Below are 13,776 nucleotides of genomic sequence, written 5' to 3' on the forward strand. Positions count from 1 at the left end.
GCAGGAATATTGGCTTCTGTTGAGAGATTCATTTATTTCTGCCCTGCTAAGTGTCGAAGGAGAAATCTAACGCTACCTGGTGCTCCAGGGAAGGGAAATCAAGCTAGACTGGAAACAAAATCACCCACTTGGTAAAAGGACATGCTCTCTCTCGCTCTCTCTCTCTCTCTCTCTCTCTCTCTCTCTCTCTCTCTCTCTCTCTCTCTCTCTCTCTCTCTCCTTATCCTTCCATTACCATAGTCTCTCTGTCTCCAAGTCAATATGGGATGGAACAAAAGTACCCACTAGGGAGACAGGCTGGCTTAAGAATGCAAGATGGTTTTTAATAATTATTTTTCCAAGGCCCCATGATCTCCCTGCCCTCCCTGAGGCTCCTCCAGGAAAGGTCTCCCCCAGTCCGAAAGCAGCTTCTGTCTCTCCACACCTTCACCAGCTTCTTGCAACATTAAACAGCATCAGGACTTCGCCATCAGAAGCAGCAGGGAACAGCCAAGCCAAAGAGCCTGGGAGGTGTGCTCTCCTGAAAGCAAACACAGGGCAAGAAAGCTGGTGGCTTTGCTAGAGACTGCAGAGGGTGGGTGCATCATGGCCAGATCCCTGCACACCTCCATTTCCTCATCCCTTAAATGGGGGTGATGGAGGAGCTGGAACAAAAGCAGATTGTGTGACTCAGCATGCACCAGACCTGCCTTAATGGAAAGGAGTCGGAGAGCAGAGTGTGCCCAAGTTTCAGATGCCCGGGTGCATTGCTCCTTCAGGAACTCTTGGGGGAGGCCTGGGAATCTGCATTTAAACATCACTCCCTGGTGTTTAAGAAACAAGGAAAGTAGAAAGGGTCGGGCTCCCAAAAAAAGGGTTGACTGGATGGCCTGGGGGCTGGGGGGCTGAAGGGTAAACGGAGGAAGGATATGTAGGGTCTTGCCTTGCCTGTTTCTGACATTGCTGTTTCAAGAGAAAACTGATCCCTGTCTCTCTTAAGACAGTACTTGCTACTGGCAAGATTGCACATCTGTGCTGTTTGTAACAGAAAACATGGTAACCCAACTGAGAATCTATACCTACAAGTCTAGCTGCACACTTAAGGCTCAACCCTATAACCAGCTATTGTTCTGTTCCCACAGAGGGCAAGGAATGCCTCTGAGGGGTATCGTCAGATCCACAGAGCCAAAACGCAGGATGCAGGACAAGAATACAATAAGCCCTTAGAAAAGGGCAGGGCTTGTGTAGACGACTTTTTCGTGCATGTACAGATTGTGTAGATAAATACACCAGGTACTGACAGTGGTTACCCCTGGAGAGAAGAACTGAAAACCTGAGAGACTGGGGACAAAGGGGGAAGGTTTATCACACAACGTTCAGGCCTTATATGTTTAAAGCCACGTGTGCTTAAAGTTATATGTGCTATCCATTTTTGTATCCCCATACAAAACACCATATGAATTCTATGTTTCAATGAAAATTTGCAAAGGCGTATTAAAAGAACATGGTTCCTATTTGTCGGTGCCACTGTGGCCACAGAAACTGTCAGGTCCTTGATTCGACATCCTCAGAAGAAGGAGGGGAGTGAATATGGGGGGTCGTTAATTAAGGAAAGAAGGGGAGGGAGACAGGGAGATAAAGAACAGGAGGGGGTTCCCAGTTAGGCTGGAAGTTCTCTTTCTAGTCTGGGTATTTCCAGGTGATCCCCTGCTCAGGATCAGCCCACCTCCACCATCCCCTCTCTCTACCACGGGCCTCAGAGTCATGCCTACACTGTCTTCTCTCACCCTTCCATGACTGAATTTGTGAGGTCAAGGGTGATGCATCTGACGTCCTCTAAACTGTCTGCCCAGAAGTACAGACCCATGCCTGGTCCAGAGCTAGTGCCCACTCGGTGTCAGGAAGATATGAAAGGGTGAGAGGCAGAGGAGAGGAGTCAACAAAGAAGAGGAAGCCATGGCACCATGGGTAATGGCATCTGCTCTGGGGGACTGCCCTCTCTCTCTCCCTCCTACGTTCCCTCACCCCTCCCTTCGTCCTTCCTCCCCATCTTGCTTAGCCCTCAGTCAGCATCACCTGCCCCTGCCTAATGCCTCCCTTGTCTTATGGCTTTGAGACTTACTGACGACAAGGCATCACCTGCCCTACTTTTATCCCATAGTCTTGGTCCCTAGATAAGAGGTATCAAAGATATACAGTGATTAATACTGAGCAGCAAGTAGGTAGATGAAGGAGTCGTTGGAATGAACTTAGTCCTGAGAGATTCTGACTCTGGGTCACACCCAGGAAACGTGAAGTCTTTTAAAGATCCCCGAGGTGGTTTTAAAGATGCAGGAGCTGATGGTGTTTGAAGGAAACTTGGTGGGAACTTAAGGTGTATCTTTGAGAGCAGACACCTAATGTCTATCAAGCCCTGAATTATGGGGCCCTCCCTACCTTGCAGGGTGGACTAAGGTTCAGAGAAGGGGAATGGGGGTGAGGGGGTGAGGCTGAGGCAGGTGTTGCTCTGCTCACCTGTTGGGGACCCAGTGGAGGCTGGCCAGGTAGGGCTGGAACTCACAGTATCCATCTGCCAGAAGTGAGTCTTGGCGCCATCTAGTGCCCTCTGGAGGCTCTGCAGTTGTTCCGAGCTGAGCTGCAGGCGCTGGGAGTGGGTTACAAAGGCTGCATTCTGAGGACCCAGGGAAGCGATCTGCTCAATGGACAGCTCCTGCAGGCAGGAAAGTCAGGGGGGAGGGGATCAGTATACCCCCTCCAGATTTTCCTCCTTGACCTGCTCAAAGCTTCAGAACTTTGTCATACCTTTGCACCACGACTGTAAGCATCAAAGAGAGGCTGAAAGAAACTATATTTGAACCCCTGTTTGATTTGTCCACCAACAGCAGCTGAACTCTTGGCTTTCCGTGTGAGCTTACTTACTCTGCGCCAGAGAAACTCCGAAGAAGCATGCTCCAGCCAAAATGCCAGCCTGAACCTGCCCACACACCAGCTGTGTCACCTCTCTAGGCTTTTGGACTTACTTTAAGGTGACTCTGAGACCTCACCCCCAAGGCTAATTCCGCCCCTTTAGTATGACTACGGGAACCCTGACTGATGAATCCTGGTAGCTCGGTGGAGGTCATGATTGTTTGTTTGTCTGTCTGCTAATGCTGCCAAGGACAGCAGATGTGGGGGGCTCGGCTGGGCACAGCATGGTTCTCAGTGTACAGGAAGGACATTGTCTGAAGTCACGCAGCTTTAAAAGGACTTGCTATCTCCAGGGAGACTAGGATGAGATGTCATGTCAGAAGAGCCCCTGCCATCTCTTCACTGTTTTAAAGCATCCTCCAAAGCCAGGGATCCACATAGTTCTGTTCCTTTATCCCTCCCTTGCCTATCGGCCCTCACTTCCGTCCTGTCTAAGCAGATGCCTCTTGAAATGTAATTCTCTTGATTACAACCCTTCGCATCTCTACCACCACACCAGGAGCTCAGGATCCTCAACATGACTGGATGGCACCTTCAGTCCTGCCTGCCTCTCCTCCCGACCTTCCCTCCAGGCTGAACAATGCTGTGCATTCTCCCGCACAGGAAGCAGCTCTTTGTGCCCTTCCTCTTGTCTGGGTCGCTGTCCTTCCCTCTGTGGACAGGATGACTCACACCTATCATTAGCAGAGTCTGCATTACAAACGTTATCTGTTTCTCTGCTGCTGCTGACTTGGGCCCCACAAACCAAATTGACTCCCTGGGCCTTTAGTGTTTTCAAAAACAAATTCAAATCAGCTACCAAGATGTAAAATCAGATTTCACTTAAAAATGACAGTTTCTGGTTGCCCCTGAAAAAAAAAAAAAAAACAAAAACAAAAACAAAGAAGATCCAGCAACACAAGACCCATGTGGTCACACACACACACACACACACACACACATCCTGGGCTCTCCAGCTCAGTTCAGGCCACACCCAGCCTGCTGCATCTTTGACATCACCTCCCTGGCCCCTGAAGTCATTATGCTATATAATCTGTTCACCAGAGACTCTCCGGACTCCAAATGTGTCTAACCTAGAGCCATCCTGCTGTAGATGAAATAGAGATGTCAGGCAACTGCCTGAACGAACTCTACTCTAAACATGACCAGAGGAAAGTGCTCCAGAGGTGACTCACTGCCTCCCAGTGTGGCACACCCAGAGAGGAAGAAGGAATTTTGCTCAGTAGCTGTAATGGTTTGAGTCAGAGATGCCCCTCTCTGGTTTCTGTGTTTGAGCAGTTAGTGTTCAGTTGATAGCACTTGGCAGGTTGTGGATCCGTTTTCCACAAGCAGGCCACGGGGTGTATAGCACCAGTGGGCCTTGAGGATTACAACCTGGTCTTGCCTCTCGTCCCCTCTCTGCTCTGTGTCTGACACAGACCTAGTGGCCCAACTGCCCTGCTGGACCACACCCACTACACCTGAGCTGAAATAAACCCCTCCTTCCTTAAGATGCTTCTGTCTTTTGTCGTTGTTGTTGCTTGTCACGGCAACAGGTAAGTAACTAATGTAGGGGCCTAAAGGCCAGCTGTTTATTTCCCACAAATATTTGCCCATAGTGCAGAAGTACTGTAGGTGTCCGGCATCCCAGTGAGGTAGACAGGACGTGTCCCCATGTCACTCAGGAAGCAACAACACCAAAACTGAGCCAAGAGTGACAGCACAAACTAATAATCCTAGCACTCAGGAGGCCAAGACAGGATGGTGTTTGAGGCCAGCCTGGGCTACATACCAAGCTTAAACAAACCGAACAATATGTTAAGTCATTATCTCAAAAACAGAAACGGGTGGGGAGATACCTCAGTCAGTATCCCAGCACTGGGGAGACAGGGCCAGCCAAGTCCCTTGTTCATCAGTCAACCTAAGCCCTTGATTGAGCTCTAGATCAATGAAGAATGTTGTCTCAAGGTGTGCACAGGGTGGGGGAGGGATTGGCAGTTAAGAGCATTTACTGCTTGCTCTCCCAAAGGACTTAGGTTTAATTCTCCATTCCCAGCACCCACAAGGAGGTTCACAGCCTCAGTCTTGGAGAATACATGACTGAGACTGGAGTTCAGTGAGTCTGAACAAAGGGAGTGAATTCACAGACTCCAGTCTCGGGGAATACAGTGTCCTCTTCTGGGTTCTTCAGGCATTACACATACCTGGTGCTCAGGCATACGTGCTGGCAAAATACTCTAAGACATCTAAGGTAGAAGTTTAAAAAGAAGAAGGTGAGGTCAATAAGATAGTTCAGTAGGGTAAAGGTGCCTGCCACCAAGCCTGAACTGGACTTAGATTCGCAGGACAAACATGGTAGAAGGAGAAACCAAACATTCCAAGCTGCCTTCTGGCCTCTACACATACACTATGGCTCACACATGCACACATTAAATGATTCATTTTAATTTTATAAGTAAAGAAAACAGTGGACAGTAACAAAGGAGCAACACCCAAGGTTGTCCTCTGGCCTCTACACGAATGTACATACAAACACACACACATAAAGACACAAGGTCAGTCCCACCCATCAGATCATCCCGTCCTCTCAAACCCTGTGATGCCTGTCTGCAACACCAAAATCAGTGGGCTCTGAAAACTGAAAGTTTTTTCCCAAAGTTTACAACAAGCCAATAGAAGTTGGACCTGAATAGGCAGGAGGCTATTTACAGTGTATTTAGTGTGAGTTGTCAGGTTTTCTTCCCCCCCCCCAAAAAATGAATATGTTTGCTTATGAACGCTCCCTCCATCACTGACAGAGGTGTTAAGGCACATACCATGAATTTTACAAAACTTGAAAACCCCAGGGGCTTTTACACAGGGTATGAGGTTACCATCCCTCCAGACATACACAATCAGTACCATAGACTAGAAGGGAACGGGGCTAAAAAGAACAATAAGATAAAATAAAAACTTTAAAAAAAAAAAGCTTCTTTTTAAAAAACACACTTGAAATTATTTGGACATCCATCACTGGCATGTAGATCTTCTCTGGCCCTAAAAGCAAAGGGCTGGTTGGAAGCCCCAAGGAGCCACGCCTGCCACCTGTGTCCCTGTATGATCTGAAGTGAGGTTCAGCTCCCATCTCTCCCTGAAGAAACAAGCACTTACTTTGAAGACCTCAGCAGGCAGGCATCTTATGGCTGATGGCTGGAAATACGGCATCAGTTCTTTGGGAAGCATCCGGAGCTCTGCCTTCGTTACCCCAGCTAGGGAGAGAGAATCGTGAGTGTGTCCCTCAAGCTAGGGAACTCCACAGTGTTGTTAATGGTTCTGCATAATGAACAGAGCAGTGAGTCCCAGGGAAGCACTATTCCTTACCTCACAGGACAGCCAACTAGGGAATCCAATCCCTTAATCAACTCAGGAAAATATGTGGGTCACATTAGCCCTGATTGGCCTCCTACCGTGGCATGTATACCCAGAGGAAGGTTCGTTTACACACTTTAAGACTGGGTATAAATCTATTTAGGAGCCAATTGAATCACATTCTAGATCAATGATTTTGAGACGATAATGTGTACAAGAACCCCCAAGATGTCTCATTTAAAAGGCAGACTTGTGAACAATGTCCCTTGCAACTTAAGTCTCAACATCCATATTCTATTAGAATTCCTTCATGTTTGCTTCATGTGGCTGAGGATTACTACTTTGTTTTGTTATGCTTTAATTTAGTCCCAATTTTACATTTAAAGTGTAAGGACATGCCAGGAGCCTCTTACCTGTGATGGTCCCAAGCTCCTGCAAAATGGAGCTGTTCCATTCGGTGGGTCTCCCAAATACAACTTCTGCTTTCTTCTTAAATCCAGCCAAGACAGGGGTGCTACAGAGCAGTGTCCCAATTCTGGCTACCACTATCCTGGTTAGAGAGGAGGGGTCTGATGAGTGTGGAGGATTCTCCCATCATCAAGCAATGTACAGAGGATAAATAATCTCGGCACCTAGACAGGACCCAGCAAATACCACTGCATACTTTAGCCCAGAAAGGTACAAAGATTGAAAAGTGGAGAGCATCTGGATGGATGGATGGATGGATGGATGGATGGATGGATGGATGGGTGGGTGGGTATATAGATGGGTAGCTAGGTGGATGGATGGATAAACTGGGTAGATGGATGGTTGGTGTGGATGGATGGATGGGTGGATGGATGGATGGATGGATGGATGGATAAGAACATAGATGAGTACATAGATGGATAGGTTAGTAGTATATAGATGTGTGGGTGGATGGATAAGTGGTTAGTGAATAGATCGATGGACAGGCAGGAGAGGTAGATAAATGGGTATATGAGGGTGGGTGCATGTATACACAGATCATAGATAGTTGAGCATACAGATGACAGGGAGGTTGGATGGATGGGTGGATGGATGGATGGATGGATGGATGGATGGATGGATGGATGGATGGATGGATGGATGAGTAGATGAATGTCTGAGTGGAGCATTTTTCACTTTGCATTCTAGTATTTTGGTTACCTGAATTCTGAGGTCTTTATAAGTGGTATTTCAGTAGGGTCCATAGCACATAGAGTAGAACCAAGCCCAACCAAATGGAAGCTCTTCAGATCTTGGATACCATAGCCTGAATCTTCAAGGAATGACTGCAGAATGGACTTAGCCTATAAAAAAGTTTTAAAGAAATCTGTTAGTTTCTTTCCTTTGGAAATAATTTTGACTTCCAGGTGGCTTGACTGTTCAGATTCTTGGACATCCAGAGCTGAATATTTCCAGCATCTGTCTCCACAACTCTCCAGTAAAACTTCCTGTGTTCTGCCTCCCTGCCTCGGCTCAAACCATCCCCTCCATATGAAATGTGCTTCTGCATATCCAACCAATAAACCCCAGACATCCTCTGTGTTTTAGCCCAATTCGAATGTCATTGCTGCATGAAAAGCTCAAGTTAGAATGATTTTTCTTTTCTCTCTTTTCTCCAGAACTGTATCTTTCCCTCAGTCTTTAGTTTCAGAGAATATAAATGATTTGGGTGCTAAATAAAAATTACACGGGTGTCTCCAATGAAATTTGTGTGATTATAGGGTCTTGCATAATTGCAGCTGAGAGGCTATTCAAACCTCATGACTTATCCCATGGAAAGTCACTCTCTGCTATTATCTGCTATGTGGTTTAGCTGAAGCCAACTGCATCATGAGATCCATAGGTAAAGACACAGCCCAGTCCTCTCCTAATCATGTCATTTCTCTTCCTGGCCACAGTGACTGGCTCCAGATTAAGCATGTGTTCTAGCCAGAATGAATCAAAATTTTGGCTATATTAATTAGAAGAGTTTCTGGGGTTTTTTTCCCCCTTGAACTCAGAGAAACACATAGGGACCCTTTTAATGGTATACACAGTTAGCTTCTAGAACCTTCTACACTGAGAAGTCCCACCAACCTCAGAATAAAGCAAATACAAAAGAAAGCAGAACTCCTCAATATGGAGAGAATTAGATTCCCAGCAATGGTGATGAAGCTCCTGGATGAAGATGCACCTGAGCTCTGAACTCGAACTTTTCTATTATCAGCGATGTGGTTGTCTGAATGAGAGTGGCCCCACAGGCTCATCTGCTTGAGTGCTTGGTCCCCCATTGGTGGAACTGATTGGGAAGGATTAGGAGTGGGCGGCCTTGTTAAAGTAGATACATCTATCACTGGGGTGGACTTTGAGGTTTCAAAAGCCCACACCATTTCCAGTTAGCACCCCCCCAACTCCCTGCCTTGTGCTTGTGGATCAAATGTACGTTCTCAGATACTGCAGCAGAACCATGCGGACCTGTTTGCTGCCATGTTCCCCACCATGATAGTCTTGCCCTCGCCCTCTGAAACTGTGAGCTCCCAAATTAAATACTTTCTTTTATAAGTTTCCTTGGTTGTTTTGTCATGACAATAGAATAGCAACTAAGAAAAACATCAATGAATTCTTTTCTTCACTCAGCCTTCCTTATGTTGGGTTTGTGGCTTCTTATAAATAAATGGGCCCTGGGGTCACTTGATTTACCTACATAGACATGAAAAGAATCCAAGTCAAATTGCTTTGGGCTGAGCTCCATAATAATGTGTATAATAATGTGTATGTAGATCCTTCAGTGTTGATAAGAGCAGATAAGACTGAGAAATAACAAATGGCTGAGAAGCACCTAAAGAAATATTCAATATCCTTAGTCATCAGGGAAATGCAAATCCAAACAACCCTGAGAGTCCACCTCATACCAGTCAGAATGGCTAAGATCAAAATCCCAGATGACAGCAGATGCTGGCAAGGATGTGGAGAAAGAGGAACACTCCTCCATTGTTGGTGGGGTTGCAAGCTGATACAACCACTCTGGAAATCAGCCTGAAGGTTCCTCAGCAAATTGGACATAGTACTACCTGAGAACCCAGCAATATCACTCCTGGGCATCTACCCAAAAGATGCTCCAACATATAACAAGGACACATGCTTCACCATGTTCATAGCAGCCTTATTTATAATAGCCAGAAGCTGAAAAGAACCCAGATGTCCTTCAACAGAGGAATGGATACAGAAAATGTGGTACATTTACACAATAGAGTACTCAGCTATTAAAAACAATGACTTCAGGAAATTCATAGGCAAATGGATGAATCTAGAACATATCGTCTGAGTGAGGTAACCCAGACACAAAATAACGCACATGGTATTCACTCACTGATAAGGGGATATTAGCCCAAAAGCTCAGAATACCCAAAATACAATTCACAGACCACGGGAAGTTCAAGAAGAAGGAATACCAAAGCATGAATGTTTCAGTCCTTCTTAGAAGGGAACACAAAATACTAAAGGGAGAAAACATGGAAACAAAGTGTGGAGCAGAGACTAAAGGAAAGGCCATCCAGAAACTGCCCCACCTGGGGATCCATTCCATATACAGATACCAAACCCAGACACTATTGTAGATGCCAAGAAGTGCATGCTGACAGGTGCCTGATATAGCTGTCTCCTGATAGGCTCTGCCAGAGCTTGACAAAGACAGAGGTAGATGCTCTCAGCCAACCATTGGACTAAGCACAGGGTCCCCAATGGAGGAGCTAGAGAAAAGACTGAAGGAGCTGAAGGGGGTTGTAACCCCATAAGAACAAAATTATTAACCAACCAGAGCTCACAGGGACTAAACTTCCATCCAAAGAGTACACATGGAGGGACCCATGGCTCCAGCCACATATGCAGCAGAGGATGGCCTTGTCAGACATCGATGGGAGGAAAGGCCTTTGGTCCTGGGAAGGCTCAGTGCTCCAGTGTAGGGTCATGCCAGGGCAGAGAGACAGGAGTAGAGGTGGGGAGGAGCACCCTCATACAAGCAGGGAGAGAATGGGCAGGATAGGGGGTTTCTAGAAGGAAAACCAGGAAAGGGGATAACATTTGAAATGTAAACAAATAAAATATTCAAATAAAAACGTAAAAAAAAAAAAAAGAGCAGATAAGATTGATTCCAAGAGGTCAGAAGACAAAGGTGAGGAGAAGGTACTGAAGCAGGACCATCACGCATCTCGGTGGGAGCATATAGGTCATGGAGCAGAGAACATGTAAAGGTCATGTTCCTTTACATCGGCCACCTGCATCACACAGTAAAATAGTTCCACTGTTGAGAGAAATTCCGAGAAATACTAAATGTATAAATGCTACAGTGGAGTTCCACTTCCCATGTGGCTGCCGCTGTCCCGCACTAAGTCTACTTAGTGTCTACATTCTACAACTGTCCCCCTGGACTCCCGCACCTCCAACGGCATCCCCTCTCACCACTCCTCCCACCCGTTTTCTGTATCACTTATCACAGTTTTTCAAAAGTTTCCCCTGGATCAGTTGTTTGTCCGTCTCACTGGCGGATCCCCAAAGGATCACGTCTAGCTTGTCACTGTGTTCCAAGTATCTAGCCCAAAGTCTGCTGCGCACTTTGCGATTGATTGAGTGCATAAATGACCATTCCCATGTGTGAGCCACAGACATCATAGAGAAAGACATAGCTTCTCTGGAAAGGTGTCGGTTTTATACCATCACAACACAGACTCGTGGATATGAAGTGTTCACTTGCCAAACACTTGACCTCCAGTTAGAGGCACACGTTTGGAAGGTTGAGGAAACTTTAGAAGGTAGGCTTCATAGAAATCAGACTACTGTGACTTGCCTTTCAAGGTTCTCCCTGGTCCCAGTGCCTTCCTTATTCGGTACATCCAGTCCACCATGAAGTGAAGCACCATCCTCCACCACTGCTCCTGTCACCATGGTATCCTGCCCAAGCACATGAAGCCCCGTGACCATGGCCCAACCCCTCTGAAACCATGAATGAGGTAAATCTTTCCTCTTTTTTTTTTAAGTTACTTGCATTGGGTATTTTGTTACAGCAACAAGAAATTCACAGACTGGCCACCGATGAGTTACCTCGATTGTACATAGCTACTATCTGCTATAAACGAGTTCAGAATGCCAGCTGCAGTTTGCATGCATTGGACTGTATGGTAATATGCACACAGAGCAACAAAAGCTGGCACTTGGGGTACTCTGCATTTGCAACTCCCTTCAGACAACTTTACCTACACTGCCTAATCTACTTCTCAGCACAACCCTATTGATCAGATATTGATATTCCTCTTTCACCACTGGGATATGAAGAGCCTAAAACAATAATACCCTGCTACGGACTAATGATTCTGCAGCTAAAATCCAGACAGAGGCTGGGGACATGGCTCATAGGACCTGCCATGCAAGTGTGAAGATGAGCCCACAATAAAGTCAACATGGCATTGACTACGGTCAGCATGGAAGCCCACCTGTAATTTTAGCAGTCCGATGCCACAGACAGGGATTCCAGGAGCAAGCTGGCTAGACTGGCTAGCTAGACTATCCAAAACAGTAGGGTCTGGGCTCAATTGAGAAACTCTGAATAAAGTGGAGAGAGAGAATGAAGAAGACGCCCAGTGCAACCTAGGGTGCACACACACACACACACACACACACACACACACACACACACACGCTCAAAAATTTAAAACTCAGACAATGAGACACCACAGTCATCTTAGCCAACAAAGATGTTTGCCTCTGGAGGATTAAAAAAAAATGGAACCTTAACAGCACCCAGTATCCACAGACAGTCAAGTACTAGATAGGGCCCACCCTGCCGAGCCTCCGAGACCAGACAAGACCCGCTAGCTCAGGATGGCATAGCTCTGGGCTGAATTTTTCTTATTAAGTCTTCACAATCAGGTTTTACTAGTTGACTGATGGCAATGTGTGCTTCTCAAACGTGGCTGCTCGTTTTTAAAAATGAAAGTGCAAAATTACAATTCAGATAAAATTGCTCTGAAGATGTGGTATTAAAGTGTCCTTGCACCCGGGACCCAGAAAAACGCAAGCTCAGCCTGCAAGGTGATAAGTTAAAATACACTTCCTTGAATGACTGGGCCAGTGTATATGTAATGATTCTGAGACAATTAATACCAACACTGTAGGCAGTATTAAGCACAGAAAAATGAGTAGCTGTAAAACTTCAGTCTCCCTGTTCATCCCTCTGGCTTCTATAATGGTTTTTCCTCCCTCACATTAGGTTTTAAGCTGAACTATCTGCTAATGTAGTTCCTCCAGGTCTGACTATTAATCTAGAAGCATGCGTTTAAAGGTTTGATTGGAGCCTGCAGTAGAAGAACTGACTGCAAATGATATATGCAAATGTTACGTTTTCATATCCCTTTCAAACATATTGATATATCTCGCTGCCATGGGAGAGAATTGGAACTGGCAGGCGGGGAAAGGGATGCTCTAGCTTCTAACTTAGATCTATTTTTCGGTTTCTTCCAGGCTGCAAATAAAATCATTTTAATATCAGGAATGGAGTGTGGCACTTCCCAAACTAGTCGAAACCAGTTTTAGAGCCGGAGAACCATGGGATTGCAGAATGTTAGCAGAAGGGAACTTCAGTTTATTGAGTTTAATCCTTTTCATTCTTCAAACAAGGAAACCAGCTCAGAGGCGGGGGTGACTGTGATGCTGGTGACACCAGATGCTGAGGACAATGGTTCAAAAGAAGAACGTGAAACATCTCCCATAGGTCACCTGTTTGACCACTTGGTCCCTAAGCTATAGCACTGTTTGGGAAGTGTTCGGAACCTACAAAAGGTGGAGCCTTGCAGGAGGAATGAGTCACTGGGAAGTGAGCCTGACCTGACATCCTGTTAGCCTGACCTGACTTCCTGTTCGCTTTCTGCTTCCTGACAGCCCATTCGGTGTGACCAGCTGGCCTTCCTACCATGCAGCCACACTTTCCTTGCCTGAAGCCACACCTTCCCCACCAGAATAGAATGTGTCCCCTCAAACTGTGAGCCAGGACATACTCACCTTCCTTAAATCACTCCTTCTCAGGCCCTTTGTCACAACCATGAGAAAAGTAGCTGACACAGCAGTAGCTAAAAAAAGTTTACTGACCTTTACATTATTGCTGTTCAACACATTTTATTTTTAACTCAATGAATTCTCATGGCCCGGCTCTCCATATTACCCTGTTCCGGAAAAGACAGGATTCACACCTTGCTATATTTGAAAGATGCCACTCAGAAGTGTGGGACATCCCAACTGTGATTATATAAACCTAGTGTGAGAAGAGCCCACACCTTGGTCTTGCCCAATGCCCATCCCCATTGGTTCAACAACACCCTACTTTTCCTTCTAGCTGCTGCACTGCTTTTGTTCTCTTGTTACTGTTACAAATTACCTCCTGGTGGTAAAATGGGCGAATTCACTTACAATTCTGATATGAATCAGGAAGATGTGTTCCATTTGAGAGCTTTAGGGAGACTGCGTTTCTGT

General features: G+C 46.1%; 1 protein-coding gene across 1 annotated transcript in view; it reads right to left on the reverse strand.

Moving 5' to 3' along the window:
- Positions 1-455: 455 nt before the first annotated feature.
- Positions 456-13,776, reverse strand: part of OTOA (otoancorin) — a gene marked incomplete at both ends in the record, with an annotated part of 68,246 nt that continues 54,925 nt past the window's right edge. Inside the window, 5 exons of the mRNA XM_080911520.1 lie at positions 456-520; positions 2,494-2,689; positions 6,076-6,173; positions 6,687-6,823; positions 7,441-7,583. Coding sequence (XP_080767646.1) covers positions 456-520; positions 2,494-2,689; positions 6,076-6,173; positions 6,687-6,823; positions 7,441-7,583 — 639 coding nt within the window. The remainder of the gene's footprint in view (positions 521-2,493; positions 2,690-6,075; positions 6,174-6,686; positions 6,824-7,440; positions 7,584-13,776) is intronic.

This window comes from Micromys minutus (genome assembly GCF_963924665.1).
Source record: "Micromys minutus genome assembly, chromosome: 2".
NCBI lineage: Eukaryota > Metazoa > Chordata > Mammalia > Rodentia > Muridae > Micromys > Micromys minutus.